The 26,463-nt window shown below is 36.6% G+C and overlaps 1 protein-coding gene across 8 annotated transcripts in view; it reads left to right on the forward strand.

The window, feature by feature from the left end:
• The window catches only part of PPP1R13B (protein phosphatase 1 regulatory subunit 13B), a 69,575-nt gene that overhangs the window by 33,026 nt on the left and 10,086 nt on the right, over positions 1-26,463 (forward strand). For 2 of the 8 annotated variants that reach the window (XM_040068057.1, XM_040068055.1), the window contains exons 4-10: positions 609-676; positions 18,396-18,497; positions 19,536-19,710; positions 20,094-20,290; positions 21,858-22,022; positions 22,823-23,003; positions 24,691-24,846. In XM_040068057.1, the coding sequence (XP_039923991.1) occupies positions 609-676; positions 18,396-18,497; positions 19,536-19,710; positions 20,094-20,290; positions 21,858-22,022; positions 22,823-23,003; positions 24,691-24,846 (1,044 nt within the window). Of the gene's footprint in view, positions 1-608; positions 677-14,794; positions 15,200-18,395; positions 18,498-19,535; positions 19,711-20,093; positions 20,291-21,857; positions 22,023-22,822; positions 23,004-24,690; positions 24,847-26,463 lie in introns of those variants that run through there. The other 6 variants (XM_040068060.1, XM_040068058.1, XM_040068056.1 and 3 more) reach the window with 5 other exon arrangements.

Below are 26,463 nucleotides of genomic sequence, written 5' to 3' on the forward strand. Positions count from 1 at the left end.
AAGTAGCAGACCCAAAAATGTGTGAGGGGATTTTGTATTAATTAGGTACTTTGTAAAATAGTCTGTTATCCTTTGGGCAATACAAATATTAAGTATGTTAAGAAACTTGAGATACATTTAAAGCCAAAGAATTTCAATGTGCAAGGGAAGCATTGCTTCTGAACCATGCATGCAAGACTTTAATTCATCACTGGGCTATGGATCGATTTCTAGATTAAAATTGTTTATAAGTTAGGCATTAGAAAAGCTTCCTCCGCTATATTAGTTTATATTGTATTCAGTTGAAGCTAGTGCTTCTCATGGACACAAATTACGAAACTTGAGTACGTTGCCCTTCATGACATCTTTGCCTAAAGAGAAGTCAAGAAAGTAGAGCTGCGCGTCTGTACTTTTAATTGAGGAATTCTGTGAAGTAAAAGCTTTATTTCTGCTGGTTCACTGCTGACAAAAGGTAACTTTAGTAAGAAAGAGTTGGAACTAGCAGAATAAAAATTCACATGATACATATACTTGAACAGAATTCTCAGAACATTTGAAAACAGACTGGAGAGTAAAATACCTTTGTGTTGAAAACTGATTTCGCACTAAGAGTGATACTTTACTTTTAGGTGGACGTCAAGCCCAAAATCAAAGAAATGGCATAAATATACCCGTGGAAAAACGAACAGAGAATGGGGTAAGTAATAAATCTTAAAGGTTTGAATCAACACCACTCAAATATTTTGTATTTTAAAAATTATTGCTTTTCAAGGTGTGTTATGATGGGAACTGGGGAAAAATATCTTGATCTTAGTTTTGTTTTGATTTTCTTAGAAAGTGAATGGGACAATGTGTCTTTTTCGTCAACTACTCAGAATTTTCTGTCTAGAAGGAAATTACGTAATGTGAGAATCCATGGAGTCTTATGAATGCATGTTCTAATCTGTTTTATCCATTACATGTGAAGTAAAACCAAGCTGTTATTCTTTCACACTTATATTGCCTGTCCACATATCTTTTCTTTGATTTATCTCACTGGTACTGATTCATGACATACCGTTATATGTTGAAACATGAGGATGTATCTATGAATTGAAATGTTTCCAGATGCTGGTAGAAGAGCTTGCATACCTTTCAGAACCATCCCTTTATACTGTTTTTATGTACTTGATTCATTTCTACACATGGAGTTTTTTTAACTGATGTATTACTAGGTTTCTAATTTAAAATACAAATCACATGCCATAGGCAACCTGTGTTCCTGGCTTGAACATTTTCTCTTTTATACATAAAACATAGTATATCTCTTTCAAAATTAATGTGGCTTAAAAGCCTTCTACTCCTGAGCTGAAACTCTCCTTGCTTTCTTCTCTCTTGTCTCATCTTCAATACTAATGAAGATTCTGCAAAGTCTAGTCTGTTCTTGTTTCTTCAGGACCATTCTGCTGCATTTAACAAGACATTCCAGCATAGTTAGGTATTTTTAAACATTTTAAAATTTCATTAAAAACATTTCATCTCACCAATTCATAGTTATATTTCCTCAGTGAAGCACTGTCACTTTACAAGTGTGCGTACTCTTTCTCAGAGTAGAATAATGAAGTTTAAAAGTGATCAAATCCATTTTTTCAAGCTGGGAATTTTAAAAATAATTGTGCAGGTTCAACACTTCTGTGCTTGTATATTGCCTGATAATTAACATCTAAAATTCACATACACTCCTCTTGGACGTCAGACAGCTACAGAAGCTGAACTGGGTAACATTGCAGACTTCATGGCCCTGGTGCAGTGAAAGCCAAGGGAGAGAGAAACTCAAGACAAGAGCAGAAGTGAAGACATCATGTCTGATCACTCTGACCCTCAGACACTGGCTGCTTTGATGAAGGAAGATGCAACAAGGGCTTTGCTGGTTAAAAAAAAAAAGAAAAAGGCAAAAAACATTACTAGCGTAAAAAGATTAATCAGAAGATTGTGTTTCTAAAAGGGACCGGGGCAAAGGGATCTGAGTGGAACATTTTATACAAATGTAGTGACCTATAAATGGTAAGTTCTGTCATAAACTGGCTTTGCTTTGCTGACATAACGGAGTCCGTGTCAGTCAATCCTTGCACGCGCCCATGTAGCAACAGAGTTGGTCAGTCAGTTTGCAGCTCTTTGCAGCTTGTTTTGTGTACGGCATGTGGACCTAGGGGAAGGAATTTTTTTCCCTATTCAGAACAGTTAATCATGTATTGCTTTCTACGTTCCTTTTCTGTAGAGAACACTGGCTGATATCCTCTGCTGCATGGATCCGTTTATCCTGCTGCCATTGTCATATTGACAATGTAGTGAGATCATGGTGCTGTAAAGTGCTGGGGGAACATAACTCTTTCATGACCTCCTCTGGTCTCCTCCTCCATATGGGTTGTAGCTCAGATACCACATTTGAGATATAGTATATTTGGAAAATAGGACTGGCATGTGAGGAATACCTTACAGTCTCACTTCTTGGCACGGCTAAGCTTTATGATAGCATGGCTCTGTATTGACTTGAACTTGCTGTGATTTTTTATGAGTAAAGCTCAGACTTGAATAGCACTTCTATCTTCATTCTATTCAGGGCACTTTTTTTTTTTTTTTTTTTTTAAATCCTGAAAGTTGGCCACAAAAATAGAATTTGTTGGGGAACCGATCAGTTTCAAAGGGACTTTTACCAGGTTTATGAAATAAAGTGTATTAAATATCCAGTTTATGAAAATAGAAGAAAGACTAAAACCTGAAGGTGTTATAGTAATGTAAAACTGTGGTGGGTTTTATGCTAAAAATGGTACAAATTAGATTTTGGAAGTGTTTAAAACTAAGATTTTCAATTGTGCTAAGTTTTAAATCAGAGGGGGAGGGGGGAAAAAGAGGTGGCTTCAGGATCAAGGATTTAATCAGCTTACACTTACGTAATGCATTAGGCTTATTCATTGTTGCTGGCATGCTGAATGTTTGACTGGCCTTAAAATCAACACAAACCAATGGAACATTGAAGACAGCTCAGATCTTACCAAATACTCTGCATTCAGGTATATTTTTATTACATGTACTGCTTTAAGGATGAAATAGTTGATTTTTTGCTTAATATTGGGTAGAGCTGCAAATGTGACATGCATAGAAAACTTTAAGATTAATGTTAGTTTTATTGATTTAACCAATAGTCTTGGAAAAAAATATGGGCAATCTATCCAGTTAAATTTAGATTATTCTATTAATTGGCAATTTGTCACATATAGTAAGATTTTTTGTTGTTCTTTGAAACTATGTGATTGATCAGCAATTATTTAAATAATGGTTAACTTAAAATCACATTATGTAAATGCTTAAATTTCATTAGATTATCTTTCAAGTTAAAAATAGAATAGGCTAAGTCTCTTCCAGCAGTGAAACATGCGTTGTTGTAAAAAGAATACTTACCTGCAAGTATTCATCTGGGAGCTTTGCATTCTGCATAACAAAGTCTAAAGGAAAAACTCTGTGAGGTTTTGTGAATTGACAAGTGCTCTTTCTCCAGAGGTGACCTTTGGGGGTTTGCTTTTTGTTTACAACTTTCTGAGAACTGATCTCTTTCTGCCAGCACACAAAGGTACAGATACGTGAAGATCAGACTTACATAACTAAACATTTCCTTTTGCCAGGGAGATTGGACAGTGTCTCAGGAGGGATCCTCTTCTCTGAGAGCAACTGCCTCTTCCTTCTCTTTATTTAGTTTGTGTAACTGAGCCAATTGGATCTGAACACAAGTTTTAACAAGGGGAATTCTAAATAACTAGGGAGAAAAATGTTTTATCATTGAGAGTAACGGACATTGGAACAGACTGTTGAGAGTCTGTGGAATTTTGATCTAGCTGAATAAAGTCCTGAGCAGTCTGAACAGCTCCAATCAGGGCTTATTGAACCAGATGACTTCTGGAGGCTCCTTTCTACCTAAATCATTCTTTGATTCTGTGATTGGTGGCCATGAAACAGTGGGCATCCAAATGCTGACTCTTGTTTGCTTCCAGATGTCTTAGCATGATCCAAGCATCACTCCATAGTAGCAGCAGCAGGCTGAACTGTGAGGCAGAGCAAATACCAGTGAAACCACTGGGGGTCAGTGGCAGACAGGACAGGGACTGGGGAGCTCCATCCGGGTTGAGCTGCTGGCCCTCAATGGATGTGGATCAGATGCTGCTCTCCTGGAAGGAGCACTGACTGGATCATGACAGTTGTCCAGATGAAAAGGTAATCAGATAACCCAGAAATTTCTTGGAGATGAGAAAACAGATGTAGCTCAAGGGGGAAAAAAAGGATGTGGTACAGGAACCCGACAGAAGTCAAATGTATTAGACTGAATAAAAGTAGATTAGCGTAATGAAGACAGCCTGTATGTGAAGAAATACTCATTTGCTGTAGTTGCTTATACATAAATAATAACATAATTTAAATATTTTTTATGCATAATAATTTACTTGGGAAGCATAGAATCTCAGTTTGTGGTCTCCAGTGCTGATTTTTCAAACTCATTTTTGCTGTTTCTAAAATTGCTCCCCTCATTTAGAGAGAATTATATCAAGCCTTTTTCTTAATGGATGTTGACTGAAGCTTTTGCCAAGAAATACAAAGTGGAACCTCATTTTATCTCACTACAGAATTTATGTTAACATTAGTATAAAGGAAATTTGTGTAGAGGAAGAAAACTTGACCATCATCCCAAACCAGAGATGCACTCCTGCAAATTTTCTTAGTATTGAAACTGTGACCAGTAGATAAAGTTGTGTTAAAAGCTGTGCTGATTAAATAACAGAACTCATGCTCACTATTTCTGTTAAAGTGTCTCAAATCAGGCTTTTAAGCAAAAATTACAACAGGTAGTCCAGCCCTTTTAGTATCAGGAGATTCCTATACTGAGGCAATTCTTAGGGAAATTCCATTAAGAGATGCATTAAAACTTCTACATACATGTATACATAAGGCAGTTTTTTGTAGTACTGGTTGAATTTCAGAGTGTGTGGTTGCTGATGGAGGGTGCATTCCCTCGGATGCAGTCTCTGTGTTCCACTTCATCACGACAGCAGAAAAGCTACACTGCTTTTGAGTGCCTGTGCTGTGACTAGTCCCATTCTATGCTTTGAGATTAGATGGATTTACAAGTGGTGCCAAAATCCATGAAGAGAATTATATATTGTTCATTAGTTTTAACCATTTCATCCATACGATTGTGACCAGATCAAAAGGCATTAAACATCTAATGTACGTTTTGTTATGGGCGAGGGTATTTACACAAGTATTCTTGTGCATACAAAATAATGAAAATTTCCTTAACCTGTCAGGTGAAGAGATAACAAAATCTGATTGTGAGGAAAAAGGCAAACAAGCCACATTTTTAACAGAAGTAATAAACTCAGATGAGAAATACATTTTATGTACTTGCTTGAAGTTTTTCATTTGAACTATTGAAGGATAAAGAGCTTAGTCTGGATAGAAGTTGTTCTTCAAAGCTGAGCTGCAAATTCAATTTAATATAAGCTTGTAAGTATTAAGCACTCTGTTTATAACATTTAACAGTGTGCTTGGAAGGGGCTGCCATTCACATAAGACAGGTTTTAATCAAATATTTAAACATTTTAAAATTCATTTAAAATTTACAGAAAACTCTTGAAATTCAGGTTCAGGGGTCTCATAGCAAAGTTGAAGCAAATAATTCTATTAAAAGATGATTTTAAACAATTTAGGCACAAACAATTCTAATCGTTTACAGAAGAGTATTTTTTTATGAAGAAATATTCATGTAAGCTTCCTGGGACCTTTTGACCTTCTAATAAAAGGGTAATTAAATCAGATTCAAGTTTTTCCAGTTTTCTGCTGCAACTTTGTGTTCCTTTTGTTAAAGAGACAAAAACTTGTCTGCTACTCCTGCTGCCAGAGATGTTCCCTCGTATAAGATACAGATTCTGAAAATTGTTTACCTGTCAGACAGGGGAACCTTGCTGCCCCTACGGCAGCCTTTTGTACCATCAAATTCCTAGTTCAGTTCCTAGGTCAGAGTTAATAGAGTTTGGATTGTCCACAGACTGATAGAGTTCTTTAAGTCTGTCTGAAGCATTTTCCAGACAGCTGGCAGTGTGTTGTTGCTCTTCAAAAACCAGAAAAACTAATCCAACTAAAGGATTTAAGAGAAAAAAATTAAATTAGGAAGCAGGAAAAAAAAAAAGTCTAAAGCTAATTTTAATGCACACAAATAGCTTTTAAATTCTTGCTGGACTAGAAATCTGAGTCTTTTCACACCTCTGTAAAGGATAGTTATGTAGGGGAGCATCTCTACAAGACTAATAATTGTGTGATCCCATAGAAAGAATTTCTGTGAAACTCTAGGGAATTCAAATTCTCTTAACCTCATACCTCCCTCCAAGGCCTTTTTTAAAACCATTTAGGCAGAATCATATCTTTCTTGGATTTGGAATGTCGTAAAAACAGTGTTTTGACTTGTCCTGTGCAATCTCAAATATATTTCAGTTTCTAATGGACAAAGATAATATACATTTAGATTTTATCAATAATTTCATAAGTTTCATTGCACTTACTCTGTGATTATTTTCCTGTTACAATTTTAATTATGTTAGCATTAGTTTATGATTAATACCCACTTTTAACATCTGACTTAGTTTGGTTTGAGGAATCTAAGGATTATTTGACTAGTTGGGACCAGGGAGCATTCTTGGAAGCCACTCGGATCGTTGTGGAAGGACTGTTTTCCTCCACGTCTTCTCCATGTAGTTATGTAATTTTTAATCTCTGTCGCTCTGGGTACCAGATATCTATCTAGATGGCTGTGGATATGAGAGTCACAGCACACAGATTTGTATTATACAGATATTTACACGCACTTATTTGCAGTGTACAGATTTTGTAGTTCTCCTGCTTCTCTGGGCATCAAAGAGAGTTCTGTTCAACAAGTTATGGGAACTGAATATGTGGTTTTCTAGTTCATAAAAACCAACAGATGTGTTCGCATTTTGCACAGGAGAAGATACCTAAACTACACCGCTTACTGAATCTTTACTTCTGGTTCCTGTTTTTACAGGTCTAGCTTTGCTTTTCCTCACTCTTGGCTTTGCAGTTTTACAGCAATACCTAGTTGCAGATATCCATGGGAAGGGGAGGAGGAGAAGTCTGTATGTTTGCTTAATCTCTAACTATTTATTATTAATAGTTATTTATTTTCCTACGTTTGTGTTGTGGACATGGAGCAATTCAATTAATTCACTTTTTTCCCTGGATTTCTAAATAAGTGAAGCATGTGAAGAATTGCTTTCAGTTGTCACTGCAATAGAGATTGTCAGCTGCTTGGCTCTTATATATATATATAAGTTAGAACAGTTTAGAATGAGTGTTTCAGCTCATGTATAACATACACAATAAGTCAAAGTAAATGCTGTTTAAAGACTTGTTATTTTTCTGAGGTGTTGCTGTGCAGCCCTTGCACCCGCACTGTTCATTTCAATGCCCTTTGTAGTCACATTAGTATAATTTTTAATTAAACCAAATATTTTAGTATCAAATTATTTAAGGAAATTGGAACTTGTCCTTTCCTTTATTTCTATAGATCTTTATGGGAGACTGGTGATGAAATTCACTGCATGGCTGTGAGAGTTTAAATGTGAAAGTTTGAGAGTTTGGGCTGTTGTTCTGTCTCTGAACATCTTTCAGTTCAGAGCAGGCACACTACTGGTCTGTGCAAGGCCAGCTATTCATTTTCAGTCCACATTTAGAGTCCTGTCTTTTATGTAGCTGTGCCATTTGCAGATCAGTATTTTTCTCACGTCTTTTCCATGGTCTCTGTGGTGTTTCTCATGCAGTGCTGCTGTGGCCTCCTTTCTCTGGCACACCTTTCCATTATTCACTGACTTGTTCATTTAGTTTCCTGTCCATCTCGCCTCTGGACACCAGGCATACCTATTTCCCGCCTGCATGTTTTTCCCAGGCGAGTGAACCTTTCCATTTCTCTGTTGTTTCTGCAGCTGCCTCCAGATCTAATTGTTAAGTTTGTTCCCCCTGCAGTCTACCTCAGATCAAAGCCGAGGAAAATGAAAGTCCCTCTGGCTAATTTAGGAGCAAGGGAGTTAAACTTGTTCTTCTTCTCGTATTCCTAGTGGATGATCTTACTCTACAGCTCATACCTTTACTTGCTTGCTAAAAATAAGCCTGTTCTTTATTCAGCTGGAATAGTCACTGTATTGTGCTTGGGCATCGAGTTCTTCAGTGTTCTTATGGAGACCCATTTGGCTGGATGTCTTGTATAAGCGCACTGAATCATGCTTGAATTACTTTCTTGAAAGAAGGAAGAGACGGTGAACTTGCATGCCGTTCGTGAGTTTGACAGGGTAAATGACAGCTTTTAATGTTTCGGGGTTTTATCTCCTACGGTATCCTGATTTGTAGATACATGAGAAATTGTTAATGGGGTTTAGTATTTTCTGTAATGTTTAATATTTAAAAATCCTTAGGTCTAGGTTTTGGCTTGTTCCAGTCTTCTCTGGCTTGCAGAATCTTGATTTATGCTATTGCACAAATGCTTTAGCTTTATTGCTGGCTCATATATTAATCTTGTTGCATGCAAGATTTAAGAAAAAGCTGCATTATGTAGGGAAAAGCAAATAGCAAACACTGGAAAGGTTATTTGCATAAGATTGTGGTATCTATTCTGACTCTACTGTTTGCCTTTTATTTTAGGCAGTCTCTGTTAATAAAGAAACTATTCATTATGTTCCAGGTGGCATGCTTTGCTGTCACTTTAAACAGTAAAACTACGTACAAAAATCAATGATTTTTGTGGTCTCTTTGGTATTCAGTTTTGGCCCAGCATTGGTAATACTACAAAAATACAAAGGAACAAATAATCCATGTGTTTTTAAAGCTAAATTGTCTATAGTATTACATTTTCAATTTAATGTGATAACTGTGAAAGAACTGTGTTTTGCTCAACATTTTCCATTGAATATGAAAAGTGCAATGAATCAAGCTGATTATAGTTGACAGCTGGCTTGATCTTGCCGTGATTAGATCTTTTACTGCTGGCAAAATCCACTAGCCTTTTCCGTTAGCTGATTGCTGATGAAAGCAGAGAGACAGCTTTTCATATCGATAAAGAGTTTGGGGAAACCTGTATCTCACATGGAATAAGATTAAAAGGCACCCTACCTACTATTGATTGCACTGAGCCAAAAAGCCATGCAGGAACTAGTAAGATGTGCAGGGTTGTTGTTTTGGCTCGTTCACTGCAAACTGTTAAACCAGTAGTGTAGACAGAAAGTAGCAGAAAGATGGAGCTGAAGCGTGTTGAAGCATCGGAAATGTTTACAGCTGACGGGCAGTGCTGCGAAATAAAGATGTGCTCTCTTGCAATTAGATGGAAAAATAGTGAACAGGTAATGACTACTTTTCAAAATTTGTTTGTTTTGCACTTTGGTGGGCATCTTAGATAAGTGCTGTGTAGCTTTTGCCCTTTAATTTAAATGATTGTGGGTTTAGTTGTCACATGACCGGAATGCAGACCTTATCTCTAAACTGAAATTCTTTATCAGATATTCTTACGTACAATTGCTATCTCTTACAATTTAAGGCTTTATCAAAAGCTCATTACTTCAAAGCGTCATGGTCAGCTTTTGCTTTTGACAGTTTGGTTTTATGGGAAGTAGAAGTTGTATGCTAAGGTCACAACTCATCTTTCAGTTATAGGATACTTATTTTCAGTGTTTTTGTGTTTTAGAAATGTTTTATACTGCTCTTATATGAGCAGTGTTATATCACAGAAAAACTTCATCTTGAAACAAGGGCAGAATAAACACAGAATTGATGCTGAACATGATACTCAGACTGACAATAACTGCATCTTAAGCATCCTTAGCAATCCTATCAGAATAAGCTGTTGCTTTTAGAAAAGACCCAGAAAAATATAATTCCAAGACCATTTCTAAAGGATCTAGACAGTGTTATTTGCAGTGTGTATTGTAACTTGTCTATGACTCAAAATCACTGTGGGTAAAAGGATTGGTGTTGTAAAAAGGTGAGATTTTGTGCCCAACTGATGTTTTAACAGGAATTCATAATCTCTTTTAAGATGCTTTCTTTTTTTTTAGGAGTATGAATTTGATTTTTAATTAAAATCAGCTACTGGGTACTTTAGCCAACACTAAAATTAATATAAACATGCTTAAGATTTCTGTGGCTGTTTAAAAGTGGTTGCAAGGAGAAGGAAGAAAGAAGTGCTTTAAATAAACAAGTTTCAGATGCTACTTTTCTAGAAGTAATTTATAAGCAGTCTATTTCAGATGTAGCAGATGTTCAATATATGCTTAGATCTATTTCTAATTTTGAAAATCTATTCTACCATTGTTTTCATTTTTGTTAAGTTCTGCCTTTTCTTAGCTGTTCTGCTTAAAATAGATAGCAGCCTCACTAAGAAAGTAATATGGGAAAACAGGAAATCTGGAGTCTGTAGCTTAAACTGAATAGACTTTAAACATTTTAATATGGAGTGACTCACATGCATCAGCAAATTGGAGGAATTACTAACAAGATAGTATAGATTGAAAGAGGTTAATGTTTTTATCAACTATAGATAATGTGACATTTTTCAGCAAACGGTGATTCAGTTGAAGCAACTTTATTGTAAGAAACTGTTAGTGTATTTATTTGCATGATACAATAATATTTTATATTAGCATTTTGGGGTAGAATTACCCAATTCTGTTTGTGATGTTAATTACAAGATTATTTTATTATCATGAGATAGTACACACTAGGTAGATTTTTCTTTAATTCCCAATATTCTGGGTATCTTTTCTGGGTTTAATTAGCTTGTTCATTTCCATTAAGCTAAAAAAAGGCACGTGCTATTGTCATTGGATTCTTTAAAATGGATTTCTGCTATCGGCATGTTTCTGACCCAATTAAAAAAATGCAAGGCTGAGCTGTGGATAAAGCCACTAAACTGGAAGTAATGTCATCCATGTCGAGATCAGCAAAGACTCAATTTAACACTAAATATAAACAGATACTTTCTTTTGTCTTTTTATAGCATTACACATGAGTTTACACGAAGGATTTTCAAATTGTTTGTTGTGCGTGTCACTATGATCAGGTTTTATGGAAATGTCAAAAATCTATTAAAATCCTTGAATTTTATGATATATAGGGTGAATATATTTTAGAAATGTATGGAGGTCTGAATCACTAATCTTCAGCAGATGCTCCATCTCCTCCTGTAGACCTCAGAGGGCACATGGGAGCCACATACTTTTCATATAAGACCTGTCTGATGCAGGAGTGACATAATAAACTCTGATATCTTCCATCTGTTTTCCTCATCACTACTGTTGTGCCAAAGACAGGTACCCAAGGTGTGTTTTGGATATTCTCACCAGAACCCTTAAAACTTTGTTGCCAAGTGGGATTTTTAGACCATCCCCCAAACTTTGTTATTTTGAATGAGGCTTAAGGCAAAGATGGAGCACGTCTGGGCTTCTGCTGTTCATGTCCAAGTTAGCACTGGAGAATTAGGGAGTCTTTTGGTTCATTCAGCAGGCGAAGCAAGCTGTTCCTTTCACTCCTACTCCAGCAGTTTGGAGTTCTTCAGCCAGACTTGCTGTTCTTTTGCTGTAAATGTGGGGAGGAAATGTGGGGATGGCCCACAGTGGTGACAGCTCCCTGGTTTGGGGAGGCTGAGTATTGTCAGAGTGCTGATCCCAGACTGGAATTCATTGGCTGGAGGATACTCCACCCTAACATTTTTCATTTTATAGTTGCCGTTCTGCTTTGTTCTGGGGAAATGCTCATTTTTGTAATACACTTCATTCCCTTTTTGCCTACATGCTCATATACCTAGTTCCAGATCTGCTAATTCTGTCTGTCATGTAGCTCTGTAGATTTCTGGGGTTTGACAGCTCTGCAAAGGTAAATCCCTAGTCTGGAGATGAGTTTTGTATTCCCTCCTGTGCCCTAGGAAGTAAGAGCAACTTAACACTGCTGTGGATTATGGAAAGCTGTGTCTTTCGTTATGTGCAGTAAAACCTAAGTATTAACTCTGCATTTCCATGTAGCCATTTTAAGCCCTCTCAGTAGAAACTTGCAGCATCCTTCTTGCCTCTGCTGTCCTCTCTTAACAGGGTGATGAAGATGGTTTCTTTTTGTCATGGCAAAATGGTACATCTCCTTAATGAAGCCCACATGGGGGGTGTAAATTCTTGATGTGCTCAAAGTTGTTGCTTCTTGGAATTTTTCTCTCTTGCAGTTTCTGCCTCTGATAGTACTGTGGTTTTGGCTTGGTGGTGAGTGTGTGTCCCCACCCCTTCAGCTTTGATATGCTGGTGTTACCTCCAATTGGGTAAAGAGTGTTTCTTTCACATTTTTGCTCCTTGAGGATATGGTCACCTTCATTATCACAAGGAGGAAGGTATGGAGGACTTCAGAGAAGGATTGCCCTTTTGGTTTGGTTTTGGGTTGGGTTTTTGGTTTGGGTTGTTTGGGGTTTGTTTTGGTTGGTGGTCTTTTTTGTTTGTTTGTTGGGTTTTTTTGTTTGTTTGGGGATTTTGTCGGTTTTTATTATTGTTGTTGGTTTTTTGGGTGTGGTTTTGTGGTTTTTTTGTTTGTTTGTTTTGTTGTTGCTGGTTGGTTGGTTGTTGTTGTTGTTCTTGTTTTGGGGGCTTTGTTTGGAGTTGTTGTTGTTTGGTTTTGGTTTTTTTTTTTCCTTCTATAAAGGTCATTTGGCCAAAATCTTCCTTATCTGTAGAACAATTTTAGAATGGCAGCTTATGTAAAGAATAAATGGTGGAGCTGGACTGCAGGTGGGGTATCTGCTGCATTATCTTCAGAAGCTGTGCTGTATTGACTTTTTAATAAATTAATAGATGGATGAAAGTAGTGCAATACAAGCAAAAATTTTCTGGGTTGCCATTTTGATGACCAAAGACAAAACCAATTCTTCTGGGCTCCACAGTAGAAGCTAAGGCACAAACTTTTTAAACTCTGTGTGCTGGTTGTTCACATTTTAAGTGACATTGACCTTGGCAATTGGTGGTTTAACCTCAGATTAATTTCTGACTGTGACAAGAGAGGAACAGAGTGGTGGAACAAAGTACAAGAAGAGATGTACTAAATGAGGGAGAAAGGATAGGGATATTGGGGGTAAATGATGGGAAGAAGACTAGAAAATATTTGAGAGTTCATAGTACATGATTGAGTGTGCAAGAATATCCACAGGAGAAGGTGGAGCTTGGCCAGTTTCAGGAAGCTTGAGTTACTTGAACCTGTGGTTCCTCGTGCAGGGTTTTGGGAAGGGAACTTCAGAAGATTTGTGTGGGAGATGGGTGTGAACTAAAAAGAAGGAAGAAATAGATAAGGAAAGTTAATGACATGGTGGTTCTTGCAAACCTAGAAAAAGATCCAAAGAGATAGCATGCAGGAAGTGATTAGTAAGTTCTTGTACTACTCTGCTTTTCTGTTTCAATTAGTTGGTTACATTATGCTTTACACTGGCAGTTCGAGTGGCTGGGTGTTGCTGAACCAAAGCATGAGACCACCAGTCCTTATGGTGGCTTGTAAAGCTTTTGAATATTTGGTTTTTCCTTTAAAGCTCATTTGAAATCTTAACAGTCTCAGATATGGATATAGTGTATGTTTCATTATTATTTTCAAAGTAACTGTTTTACTAGTGCAAATTTAGAAAATTATCAAAAATAAGTATCTTCATGGGTTAAACATGGAGGCAAAAAAAGAGGCATAAAATCAGACCACATCCCAATTATCATCTTTTAAAAAATAATCTATTCAAAAAAGTTGGTCTCATGGGGTTTTTATTTTAATATTGACATAATTAGATTCCTCTTAAAAGAGAGTTTTCTGTTGGGAGTAAAGGCAAAGAACCACTGGAATTTGCCCTTATTGCTTCCATCCCTTGACTACAGTACATCTTGCTTGTCAAAGAAATATTTTGAGTTCAGGTGCAATTTTTCATTTACCATTGTGAGTGAATAAGGCATTCATAATAGCCCAGAAGTATGTAGACTAAGGAGTTTGTGATATTAAACAGCATAGAAAGGAAGGAGGAATAAGAAAATAAATTTTCAGAATGACAAGACTAATATGTAGAAATAAATATTAAAAAAGGTTTGTTTCCTTAATTAAATGCCTAAGGTATGATTTGTTTTGAGGCTGCTTGTAAACTGGTTCCCAAACTGTTTAATTACTACTGTACTGTTCATCTCACCTGTCTCAAAAATATTAATCATCAAATGGTAAAATATTAGCTTGTACTAGGAGGGTGATGTCAGAAGCTGAAACTCGAGTTCATTACAAATTCTATCTTTCATCACGCCCTTTTAAAGTGGATGCTGAATAACATAAATATATATTTTTTAAGATCCCCATCAATATTAAGAAATTGGTGAATATAGGTGTAAATTATTCTTGCCTATGTAAGACATACGTAATCCTTCCTCGGTGCTTAATAGTGCAGTGTTTGCTCTATGGCATTTCATTTAGGAGTTCATCCCTGTGTAAATGCTGCTGTGAATCAAAGAAAAGAAATTTACAATTCAGCAAAACTGTCTGCTTTGATGTATCACTATGTAGCAAATGAATCTGTGGAATCTGGAGGAGTAGGTATTTGTAGTGGCTTTTTAGTACCTCCTGGAGCAGTCAGTTCTGTAGGAGGTCTGGTTCCCTTGCTGCAGGAGAAAGGAGGAGGTCTGGACCTGAAATGTGATAGGCTCGTGTTTGTTATGAGAGGTGAGTGTCTTGACTTCGTGGATGGAATTATTAATAACTAGTAGGAACAGCACAAACTTAAGAATCTGAGAAACCAACAACCTCATTAAAGAGCTGAAAACGCAGCACCATCTTTACCTGGCATAGCCTGAAGGTTCTGGAGAAGGACTGAGACAGACTTTTTTTCTGTGGAGCTGTTTGCATACAGATTATTACAAGCAGACTCAACTAATATGAAGTGCTCTAAACTAATTGATTTAACTAGATCTCGACAAGAGGAGGATTCAGTGTTTTTCATGCTGCTTCAAAAATGAAGCTGTGTCGATTTGCAAACCTGAAACCAGCAACAGTCTATTTGAAAAGAATTGATTGGTGTTGAAGAGGACTTCTGCTCACTCTGTTTACTGCTTTTGCCATGTGGATGAAAAAGAGAAAACGGCGAGTGAGGTTACAGGTTCAATGCTGTGTTTCCTCAGCTGTCTAATTTATTTTTTTCCCCCCTAAGTATAGTGTAGCTCTTGAAGTGAAAGGGATACTTATTGGTATTCAGTGAAGTGAACATTAAAAATTTCTCATAGGGTGTTTATATTTAAATGGTTAATTATCACTGTTTCCCATGTTCCTGTGTTTTGCCATTTATAAAAGGTTTTTAGACATTAGACTTTCTAAATGGAACATTTTACAGTAGTTAATAGCTTCTTCATGGAGACGCTAATATTTGCATTAATCCTATAATTAATCTTCTGTATTTTACATGATACAAAATAATACAGTACTTATGCCAGGCATTATGAGAGAGACTTCCAAATATGCCTGTTTAAAGCAGTAAAAATTCTGAGCTCTTTGATTAGACTGGGTCGGGGATCTTTTTTGTTAGTTTCTGGTGCTTTTACCAGTTTCTCATTGTTACTGTGCATTCCAGGTTACATTATCCGTTTAGAAAAACTTTGATTTTCATGTGGTGAAATGGCATTTTTACTTTGAAATGCTCACAATCCCTCTACAGATACCACTTTTTGAGTCTGGATATATTTTTGACAAGATTACTTAGTAGAATGAAACATCTCTGTATTTCTTGGACAGTTTATACTCAAAATTTCTACTGGACATACAGTGAGCTATCAATGGTTTTAACTTCACTATGCATAGTCGGATGCAAGTTGCATATTTCTGAAAAAGCATATATGTGTATTGAGAAAATACTATTAATTCACCCACAGTCCCCTTTTAACTTCTAAAATCAGTGATCCAGAGAGAAGCCTTTGTGCCATTCTGAGCCCCTTGTAAGAACTGCCTGCAGAGCCCAGCAGAAGCAGATGTAGAAGTTTATATTTTTCTGGCAATTGGTCATGCCGGCTGAAGTCAGCAGAGACTGAATGTGTTTTGGGAGCAGCATCTGGTTTTCTGTTTTGTTTTCTTGTCTCAAGTAAGCCCATTTTGGTTTGTGAATGGCACTTAGAGAAGCTTCCTTACTTTCTTAGCCAATTAGTGCCTTTCAGTCAGTAATTAATAATAAAATGTATCTCTCAGTGGCCACAAGTGCATACAAGTTACTTGCCTTGTGAGAATATTGGGAAGTTCTCTTCTCTGCATAAGTCATGCTAATAGAAAAAGTACACACTAGTATGTTCTATTTTTTCCTGTGTTGAAATAGAAAATTAGTATCTTGAGTGGACTTCACCTCTTTTAATTACTTGTCTGCTATAAAATTTTTCATGAATGTTGACTAGTAAGAGGAATTTCAGTTGTCATTTCCAGTTAGAATTATAATTTCACTTTATAACTTGCTCAGTGGGAAGTGTTCAAACAGGGACAATAACTTTATCTAAACATTTTAGCTGACATGTCTCTATCATTTGTCCAAGATAAAACACCTTTAAAAGTTAGTGATGCAAATCTGACTCATTTTAATGATTTACCTTGAGGTGTTTGTCTTACTTAAAGAATTACATGTAGCAGCATGAAATATTAATTCAAGTAGAAAAAAAATATAATTCAGTTACTCAAAAAAAATTAGTCTTTTACTTTCCTAAATGAAGGTTAAAGAAGCAGTTCTGTATTGTGCATTGGTTGGAGAACTGATACTTATGTAGGAGTTTGATGCAGAAATATGTAAAAAGCCATTCAAAGGGCCTGAGATAATGTGGTGTCAAAAGCTGTTTCTGAGAGTTAAGGACAAGTACTGCAGGCTGTACATCACTGGGCATCAGTAGGGTGGGCCCAGAAAAGCAGAGCAGCTAAATCAGTTTTCCTGTGGGATCAGGTGTGATCAGATCCATGATCTGATGTGAGATCGATTTTGGGCACTGGGAGTTTGTTTCTGTTTGGTTTTGGGGTTTTTTTTCTGTGTGTCTGTAAAATGTTCAAACCTCATTCCATTTTATAAGCATTTGAAACAGTATTATTTATCAATATATCCAAAATATTTAATTATATTTTCTTTTTTACCAGTATTTACTGTATTGGGGGTAGCAAGTGATACAGTTTTTATTTGGTTTATTAATAGTGTAGTCATGTAATGTGGTGAAAAAATTACATTGCTTACTGAATTATTAGAGTGCAGTAGTCCAGCCTTTACATTGATCTAATAAATCAACTGAATTATGTGTAAATACTTTGCAGCACATGTTGGGTTCTTCTGAACTTTGCAGCATAATTTTTTCAAATACTGGTATTTTCTTTCTGTGGAAATTATGAAGTTGTGGTTAAACCCTGAAATTCTAAAGTTATGAATTTTGATTTTCTGAGTAGCAAGTCAGCTTCTGGAATTTTTCTTGACACATTGCACTCTCTGTGTGTGGTTGAAGTAATTTAGTGTATAAATGTAAATTGTATTTGTTGATAGAGTTATGGATATACTGAAACAATGTGCTCATTTTTTTAAACACATGAGATTTGGTCACACACACAGTATGAATTTTAAAGAATTTTCATCATTTGTGCCTCTATCTTAATTTTGTAGCTTGTCTTAGTTTTGAATTGTAAAAGGAGTGAGAAAGCCTTGCTAATACTTTGCATTTCATTCAAACTAATCATCACTTATTTATGTGAAGGAGATCAGCTTTACTTTTCTTCACTTGTACAGACTGTTTTTCACAGATCCTTACCCTCAATGGCCCCAATATATCAGAATTTTCACCATCTTTGAATGTGTGCTTAGTTACCCTTTGTCTAAGGGTTCTCGTGTGGTCCTCGTCCTGTGCTAAATAATGTGAACCAGCAGTTTAAGCTGCCAATGCAGCTATGCTGAAAATATTAGTAAAGGAAAGCAACTTGAGATTCTCCTACTGCTTAAAATACCTGCTTGCATGTGTGTTATCATGTGTGACTTACCAGGACTGTGTGCCAGTGCTACCAAACGTCTGAACAGAGAGGAGTTAAATGTAGGATAATGGCTCTTTTTTCTCTTCCTGTTTGTTTTGTCTCTTAGTGTTCTCATCTCCAACCACTTTATGCTTTTTCTGCCCCTATGCTCTGTGTTCCTCCTTTCTGCTCTGATGTTCCTCACTTTCACAGGTGCCCATCTTCACCTTTCTCTGAGGATTTGGGAGGAGCCTTTAACTTTACTCTGAGGAGGAGGGGATTAGGTTGTCTGGTCAGAATGCCCTGATACATATCGACAGGTTCATGGAACATTTTCTGTTCTGCAGGTTGGGAACCCACGTGTCGAGCTCACTCTTTCTGAGCTGCAAGATATGGCTGCCCGACAACAGCAACAGATTGAAAATCAACAGCAGATGTTGGTTGCTAAGGTAATAATTATGTACAGACCAATTTTTTTTCAATATATGCAAGCATGAGTTTCATGGATAGAGAAAAACACACTAAGTCATTTCAGTTAAACTCAAGAATTAGCTTGAGAAATCCATCATTTTACCAGAATAATCTTTGCTTAGGCAATGCACAGTCTTTTGGCATAAATACTGCTAGAACAACCTCTGTCATGTGTCTTTATAAAAATATTGCTAGGGTTTGTTTATCTCTCTTCTGCAGCCCCCTGCATGATCTGTGGCAGAACAGGCTCAACTCCCATGCTCGTCTTTAGTGGCTTATTCACTCCAGTACAGTAATAGTGGTGTGAGATGAGAATATGCCAGATCCTTAAAAAATTATGTATTGCATTTCTAAGTCTCAGAGACAGAAGAACCTAAGTATGTTTGCAAACTGGGGAGGGGGCTTAATGGTTTTGACATTGTTGTTGATGTTGTTTGAAGTATTATACAGCATGCCTTTAATGCTTGGAGTACCTAGGAGTCAACCTACTGATTCTGTTCTTTCTTGATGGAAATAATACTTAAAAAAAAAATAAATTCCTAGTGTGCCCAGTAGAAGAACTATTATTTAGAACTGGGACATTTCTTACAGCAGGTCATCTTGTTTAAAATGGTCTGTTGGACATACTTTGTTATCTTTGGGAAGCTGGATAATGGCACTGGAAATTTATTTTGCCAACAGCAAGAAAACTGTTAGTAGTGATAGAAAACAAATGCCAGAGGAAGCATCACAGATGTATTTGAATGAGTGTTCAGACTAGGGCAGTGTTCACATATCTATGTAAATATGGTATTTTTTGTCTAAAGAAATGAATCTTGAATCTCTGCTCTAAAACAGATTTGTTAATTGATGTTATAGTTTTTTCTAGACTGCTATATATTTCAACGAAATACAGCATTTTCTGTTTTGTGGAAGTAGAAAACCTGATCAAAATGATAGGGTTTTCTAAGTTGATGTGTTGTGGGGTTTTTTTTAAATAAATGGGTAACAGCTTGGTTAAAACTTCCTTTTGTCAGGAACAACGTTTGCGTTACCTGAAGCAGCAGGAACGTCGCCAGCAGCAGTCTGTTTCTGAGAGTGAAAAGCTTCAAAAACTTAAAGAACGTGTTGAAACCCAAGAGACAAAGCTGAAAAAAATCCGTGCCATGAGAGGACAAGTGGACTACAGCAAGATGATGAATGGCAATTTGTGTAGGTGGAATTCTTTATTTATTTAATTTAGTTTGCGCTGCATGACTAGCAAACAATGCTATATTGTAAGCCAGTATAGCATTGAAGCAGGTTTTCAGGTACAATGTTTTAGGTTTTATGGAGGTTCTGTGCTTCCATGAATTTTGTATGCCACGGAGCCTTTTGTTAGTTTTACATAGTCAAACATAAAGTCAGATTAAGTCTTTCCTCTAACTATTAGGAGATATCATGACTGTTAGCAAATTTGCAATTCAAATATTTTGTATGTATTTTAGATGTGAAGCTAGGGTGATGTGTTTATTAGTACTTGTAGAATTAAAAAAAATTAACAACTTCTGGTTTATTTAATTGTTTTTCTGTTATTTTTATCTTGCTAATTTTAGCAACTGAAATTGAGCATATAAGTGCCATGTTCCAGGAAAAGCAGCAGGAGCTGCAGGCTGCAGTGTTAAAAGTGGATCAACTCACTCAGCAGCTGGAGGATTTAAGGAAAGGGAAACTGAATGGGTTTCAGTCTTACAATGGACAAATGACAGGACCCGCAGCAGTAGAATTAAAAAAGTTGTATCAAGAGCTACAGGTAAGTAACAAAAAGATGCCATTTGAATTACAACTGTAGATTTTAGAAGTTTTATTACTGCTCTCGCGAGTGGCAATTTGGTTGTGTTACACCTCATAAAAGAAGTGTGTTGGAATGCTGTTAATGTGTGAGGCTGTAGCTGGCGTACAACCTTTTTTCAGAAAGAACTTCATTAGCTTTAAAAACTCTTTTGTTTCTTATACACATAATGGTACAAAGTGTGCAAGTGTTTTGAAGGGCATTTTTCAGCCGCTAATACTGAAAGTCCACATAATTTATTATTTCTTTTAATTCCTCTCAGAAAAGTGTTGTGAGACTGATTTTGGTATTCTTATATTTTGCATTGATCTGGGTATAGCAAGCTCACTTAGATTTCGTCTTAACTTGGAGACATGACTGTAATTTTAAAAGTCTGTTGTAGAAATAAAGCTGTAGCGTCTGGAGTGAATAAACAAAATACATAGGAAGTAAATAACATGTTTTAATAGAGTAATCAAAAACGCAAGCTGCGCTCTATTCCCTGCACTAGATAGTGCAAGATAGTTGCAGTGTAGTCACATATTATTCCCTGCATCAATATGGTATATCTCCTGCAAGAGGATTGTTATATGAGTAGTTAAGTAGCCAGTTTACATTGAAATTTTGTCAAAGCGTGTGCTAATGTATCAGGATTTTGAGGGCTTTTTTTTAAATTTACTCATGTGCTTTATTGTGATCAGTCCTGGTTTCATGCATTAGGAATGTGTCCTTTTTTTATCTTTTCTCCTTCCCCATTTTTACAAGGCATATCAGCCTTTGAGTATTTCTAAGTGCAAAGATGCTCCATAGATGGAGATTTTTCTCATGTGCTTCACAACGATCCCGTGAGTGTTTGTCAAGACTTAAATTTGCCTCAGGTGTTTTTTGCTTGTCACAGTACCATGAAAATTGGAACACTGAGACAATGTCTGAGTTATTGAAGGTGTGAAAAAATGGCAATGACAAAGCAAGAGAAATAATTATAAAGAGTGTCATGGTTGATTTAAACCATAAACTCATAATCTACTGGAAGACTGCTGTGAAGGTTTCAGTTTAATCCCCATGCAAAGAGGAAAATCTGTGCCCAGTCCCTGCACTAGCAGTTCAGTTAACTCCCCTTCCAGACATCATAAAGTCTCGTGTGGAACTGGAAACAGAATCAATAGCATAATTTCTGTTACAAGTCTTGCATGACTTAGTTTTCATGATAGACAAACTGTTTTGGGTAAGCATAACTTAAAACAAACATTTTCTGTGATTTAGTTGTTCACAGTAGAATTTTCTGAAATGTGCCTAATTCCTCAATCCATTTTCTATAAATGGGATGCAGTCTGTACGTATTTAATAGGCATCCGCTAGTTCTTTTAGGATATTTTTTCACTGTTTTCTTCACAAGATGTGTGGAAGCATAAATTAGAGACACCAGAACAAGCTGTGGATCCAAATTCCTTTGGGTTTTTTTTTTTAACACTTCATTAAAAACCAACTTGGCAAGAGACAGAATGAGATCTGTACTAACAAGTGGGGTTTTATTTTTTTATTTCTGAAGATCCGTAACAGGCTTAACCAGGAGCAGAACTCCAAGCTCCAGCAGCAGAAAGAACTCCTAAACAAACGCAATATGGAGGTGGCCATGATGGACAAGCGAATCAACGAGCTGCGCGAACGACTGTACAAGAAAAAAGTTGAGGCACGTCAAAAAGAAAACATTCCTGTAAGATAAACTGTTAAAAGGGCCACACTTCAGTTTATCAAGGGCCTATAAGAACTACATAGAATCTCACTTTTTCCCACAATAGTAATGCAGTTACCTATGATAAAAGTAGCAGGTCTCTTATAACTGTCTTAAGGTTTCTCACAGGTATCCAAAACTGTAAGACAGAATACGTTTCCTTTTATTTTTCTTTATGGCACAGACAATACTATATTAAAAATCAGAAAAGTATATTTCTAGGAAGGAAAGTATGACTCTGTGCTACATGTTTAAAAGCATGAATGCATTAAAAAATCGGGTTTTATGAAATACTTATCTTCCAGTATAGAAAATGGATAAAAATATCAACAATTTGATAAAGTTAGACTTAATAGTTGTCTGCAGCTTCAAAAAGATTTTGAGAGATGAATTCTGGATTTCCCTATGTATTGCTAGCTGGAGGTATTGCTTTAAAAAAAACCCAACACATACATATTTTATGATTTAAGAACTCATTTTAGACCATTTGCTTGAGAAAGGCACAGTGAAAGCGACATTACAGAGATAAAGCTATCTACAAGAGATGTATGTGCTGTGACTAAGAAATTTAATTTTTGAGGTGTTGATTTTAAAGAATAAAATTTTTGGTTTCTACTACTTTTTTTCTCTTTTTGTAGAAGCATAGAGTATGATAACTTAATTATTAAGGTGTCCTAGCTACAGTGTATGGCTCTAGATAATTAAGTTTAGACCTCCCTGTTCATGGGGACAGATCTAGATGAAATGGACGTTCACGTTTCAATTTGTCTGATCGTTTGCAGTTGAATCGTATTAATGGAACTTCATCACCCCAGTCATCCCTGAGTGCCTCGGGAAGGGTGGCAGCAGTAGGACCTTACATCCAAGTTCCAAGTGCTGGCACTTACGCTGTACCAGTAGATCCAGTTAAGCCACAGTCTCTCACCATTGCTCCCAACTCAACACACGGAAGGTCAAAATCTGGTAAGTACTTGTGTGATGTTCATTAATACACGTGGCTTGAAAAGGGGCAGTAAAGAAAAGGAGTAATCTTAGGAGACCCAGTGTTGGCATAATTGCTGTAGGGGAGGAAGCAAGTTTCAGATGTATTAATACTGTTCTGTGAATTGGACAGCAGTCATTTGATCTGTGGCATTTTTGCTTCTTTCCATGAATTTTTCTTAGGAAATGTTTTTGTTGTTTTTTTGGTTTTTTTCAAAAATTACTGGTACCTCCCTAAAAGGAGCATGTTTTCTTCATAGATTCTATGTTGTGTCTAATAACTTTTTCAATTACTGTGTGTTTGAATACAATAATGAAATCAACTTTGTGGAATACTGTATTATAAATAACTATTTACAGTATGTTGCTTTTTGTCAAGTAAAACAAAGCTAACAAGTAAATAATAATAATAATAATAATACTCTTCTGAAGGAGACCAAATAGGAAAATAGGATAAAACTATGAGAGGTTTTTGCTCCATCTGAGATCTGGAAATTTGTGGTCCTTGAAACATTTCTGAAATGGAATAATCATAACATTGATGCTGTTTACTTGTTTCTGCTCTATTTAGTGAAGAAGCTGCCCCTCCAGAACTTTGTCCTAAATTGTCTCCCATGTATCCCATAATTTATAATTCCATCTACAATATAAAATAGAATTATTATTTAATTTGTGTTGGAGACTGAAGGAAGCAGGTCATATTTGAGCCTTAAGTTCTCAGTTCTCACAAATCTCACCTGTCTGCTCATACCTTAGAAAAATCAGAATTCTTAAGAAAATATAAGTTAGGGAAATACACATAATACAAATAAAAACGCACAATCCCATTGGTCTAACCACAGGATTTATTTTATTTAGTCTCCTAGGAGAGATCAAAAAGGTGATAAGGAATAACCAGGACACCAAAGCTGCTGCAGTATTCATAGATTCAAGTACTTAAAACTGAATATCCCAAAAAAATTCCCATCATGCTTTCCAGATAGGAGGAAGAGGTAGAGAGAAGACAATCTGAACCTCTCTGTAGGAAAGAATGCCCCCCCCGCCCCCAAAAACCCCAAGGTCAGGAAGTAAAACTGGCCAAACAGAACATAAAAAAAGATTCTAGCCTTTCCCATTGATATTAGTGATTTAGCAATACCTTTATCAGCTAAAAGTACTCAAAATCTATGCAAACCCCATCACTATGGTTTTATGGAAAAAATATGGAATGACTTAGTTGTGGGGTGAACATACAGATTTACAACTGTTTTGTTTTCAGATTAGTGGATCCTTTAACATACGGAAAAGGACAGTTCCTAACTTTTCAGTTTACCAACTAAACCCCACAATTCCGTAATATCAACCTCCCAAAATATATATATCCACTTCTAGACCTACCTTGGGACTTTTAATATTATAAAAGTAATTATTCTGCCTTAGGACTGACTCTGTATTTATTATTTTGAAGGTACTTTAATGAAGTTTTGTAAAATAGATATATGTAAGGAAAAGCATAAATGCTCCCAGGAAGAAAAGAAATTGAGAATTTATTTCAACTGTCATGCTTTTATTTCTCATTATCTGAGTGTTCCTGTTCTAATGTTCTCCATTGTCATTGTTATAATTTTTCCACCACTTTTTTTTTCTTTCTTTTTCTGTGTAACTGGATCTGCCTTGGTGCGTCCGGTAGAGACAGACTGTGGGTGTGTGAAAAAATCTCCAGACACCTGGAAGGTTTCTGATTTAGACATAATAGTGGATCCTATTCTGTCACCTCCCACTTCTCTTCAGTCTGCTGTTCACAATGTCATCCGCCTGGCACCTACTCTGTTTGACACCCAGCACTGTGAGTCCGTAGAAGATCTCTAGCTAGCTAAGAACTCAGTTTTTAATATGGTCATCTGAGCTCTTGCACACAGATGCATATTAAACAGCATCATTTAGAACTTGTGTTGTGGTCTGGCATGTAGAGGATGCTGTTGAAATGTAAATTGGTTGAGAAGTTGCGTTTCATCTTTGAAGGAAACAGATTTGCAGCAAAGTCATCCCAGGAGTACTGGAGTAGTGTATCAGGGATGAGTTTTCTTCTCTGAAAAACCTCAAAATTTTCTAAATGTTAGAGTTTTCTGGCAATCACTAAAGCATGTCTTAGTATATTTTGGATTTGATAGATGTATAAAATACAGGCTTAGTTTGAGCTACTTTTTGGGAAACTTCAAGTTTCCTGTTGCGCTGACCCCAGAGTTGGGATAAAAGCTCGCTCTGTCCAAGTCAATACCCAGAGTCTTGCTGCCTTCCACTGAACTCGGAGTATGCTTCAGTTGCTATAGTAAGTATCCTGAATCCAGACCTACAGAAATTTTAGGTGAAGTCAGAGAAAATGCACAAACCTTCTGTGTCTGTATGTCACTGTCCTATTTATGTAAATGCACAATGGCCTGGTGAGAGCTGAGATGCACTGGGTGTTACATTTACGAGCACAGGCAGGAGGGTGCATTTGGAGGGGAAGATGGAGCCACTTGGCTGTGGGGCTGGCTGAGAGCAGGAGCTGGGGTTGGCATCAGATCCCCTTAGAGCAGATGGCTCAAAGCCTCATCCAGCCTTGAACACCACCTCCAGGGATGGGGCATTCAAAATTCTCTGCACAACTTGGGCCACTGACTCCCCCCTCACAGTGTAGGTCAGAGAGAGGAGAGAGTCTGAATTTCCTTCCAGTCTGTTGCCTCAGAATTTGGGGATAAACACGCTGATTACAATAAGTTTTTGTGTATCTGTCTTTCTAATAGAAAAGTGTTGAATTTGCAGGTAAGATGTTTAAATTTGTCATGTCTCTTGCTGTTTCTATGTTTTCCTCATAACTAAACTTACAGATCCAGATGCTTTCATGTTTAGCATGAATCAATGATAACACTTTTCACTGATCTTGCAAACAAAGGTTTTACTGAACTGTAACTTTACTGGAGGTACAGAATGTCTTGTGTATTTTGCACAGTAAGCATTAATTCAGTGCATAGTTGGAAAAATTGCCATTATTTAGGGCCTGAGTGTTTAGGCACCTCTTTGGTCTCACTCTTGATAACCAGATGATTAGAAACAGTAACAAACAAAACTGACAACATTTTCAGCTCTTGGATAATGCCAATATTAAAGCTGGGCCCCATTACTTTACTTCCTAGCAGTTTGCAAGTGTGAAAAAGTGATTTCTGGACTATATACTGTGTTCTCAGTGTAAAAATATGCAAGTATTAATTGTGTTTTGAGAGATACTCAAAAAAGAGGGTAAGGCTCTTGAATATAAAGTAGAGTGGTAATGGAAAATTCACTCTCATTAGAATGTTCCTATGGAGCTTATTTTGAGACTATCCACTATACTAGACAGAGAACTCTAGAAATAGCCCTGCTGATTCTGTTTTCTAAAGGCTTGGAACTGAAATAGGAAACTTGGCCTCTAAATACCTGATTT

The sequence above is a fragment of the Hirundo rustica genome, chromosome 6 (assembly GCF_015227805.2).
Source record: "Hirundo rustica isolate bHirRus1 chromosome 6, bHirRus1.pri.v3, whole genome shotgun sequence".
NCBI lineage: Eukaryota > Metazoa > Chordata > Aves > Passeriformes > Hirundinidae > Hirundo > Hirundo rustica.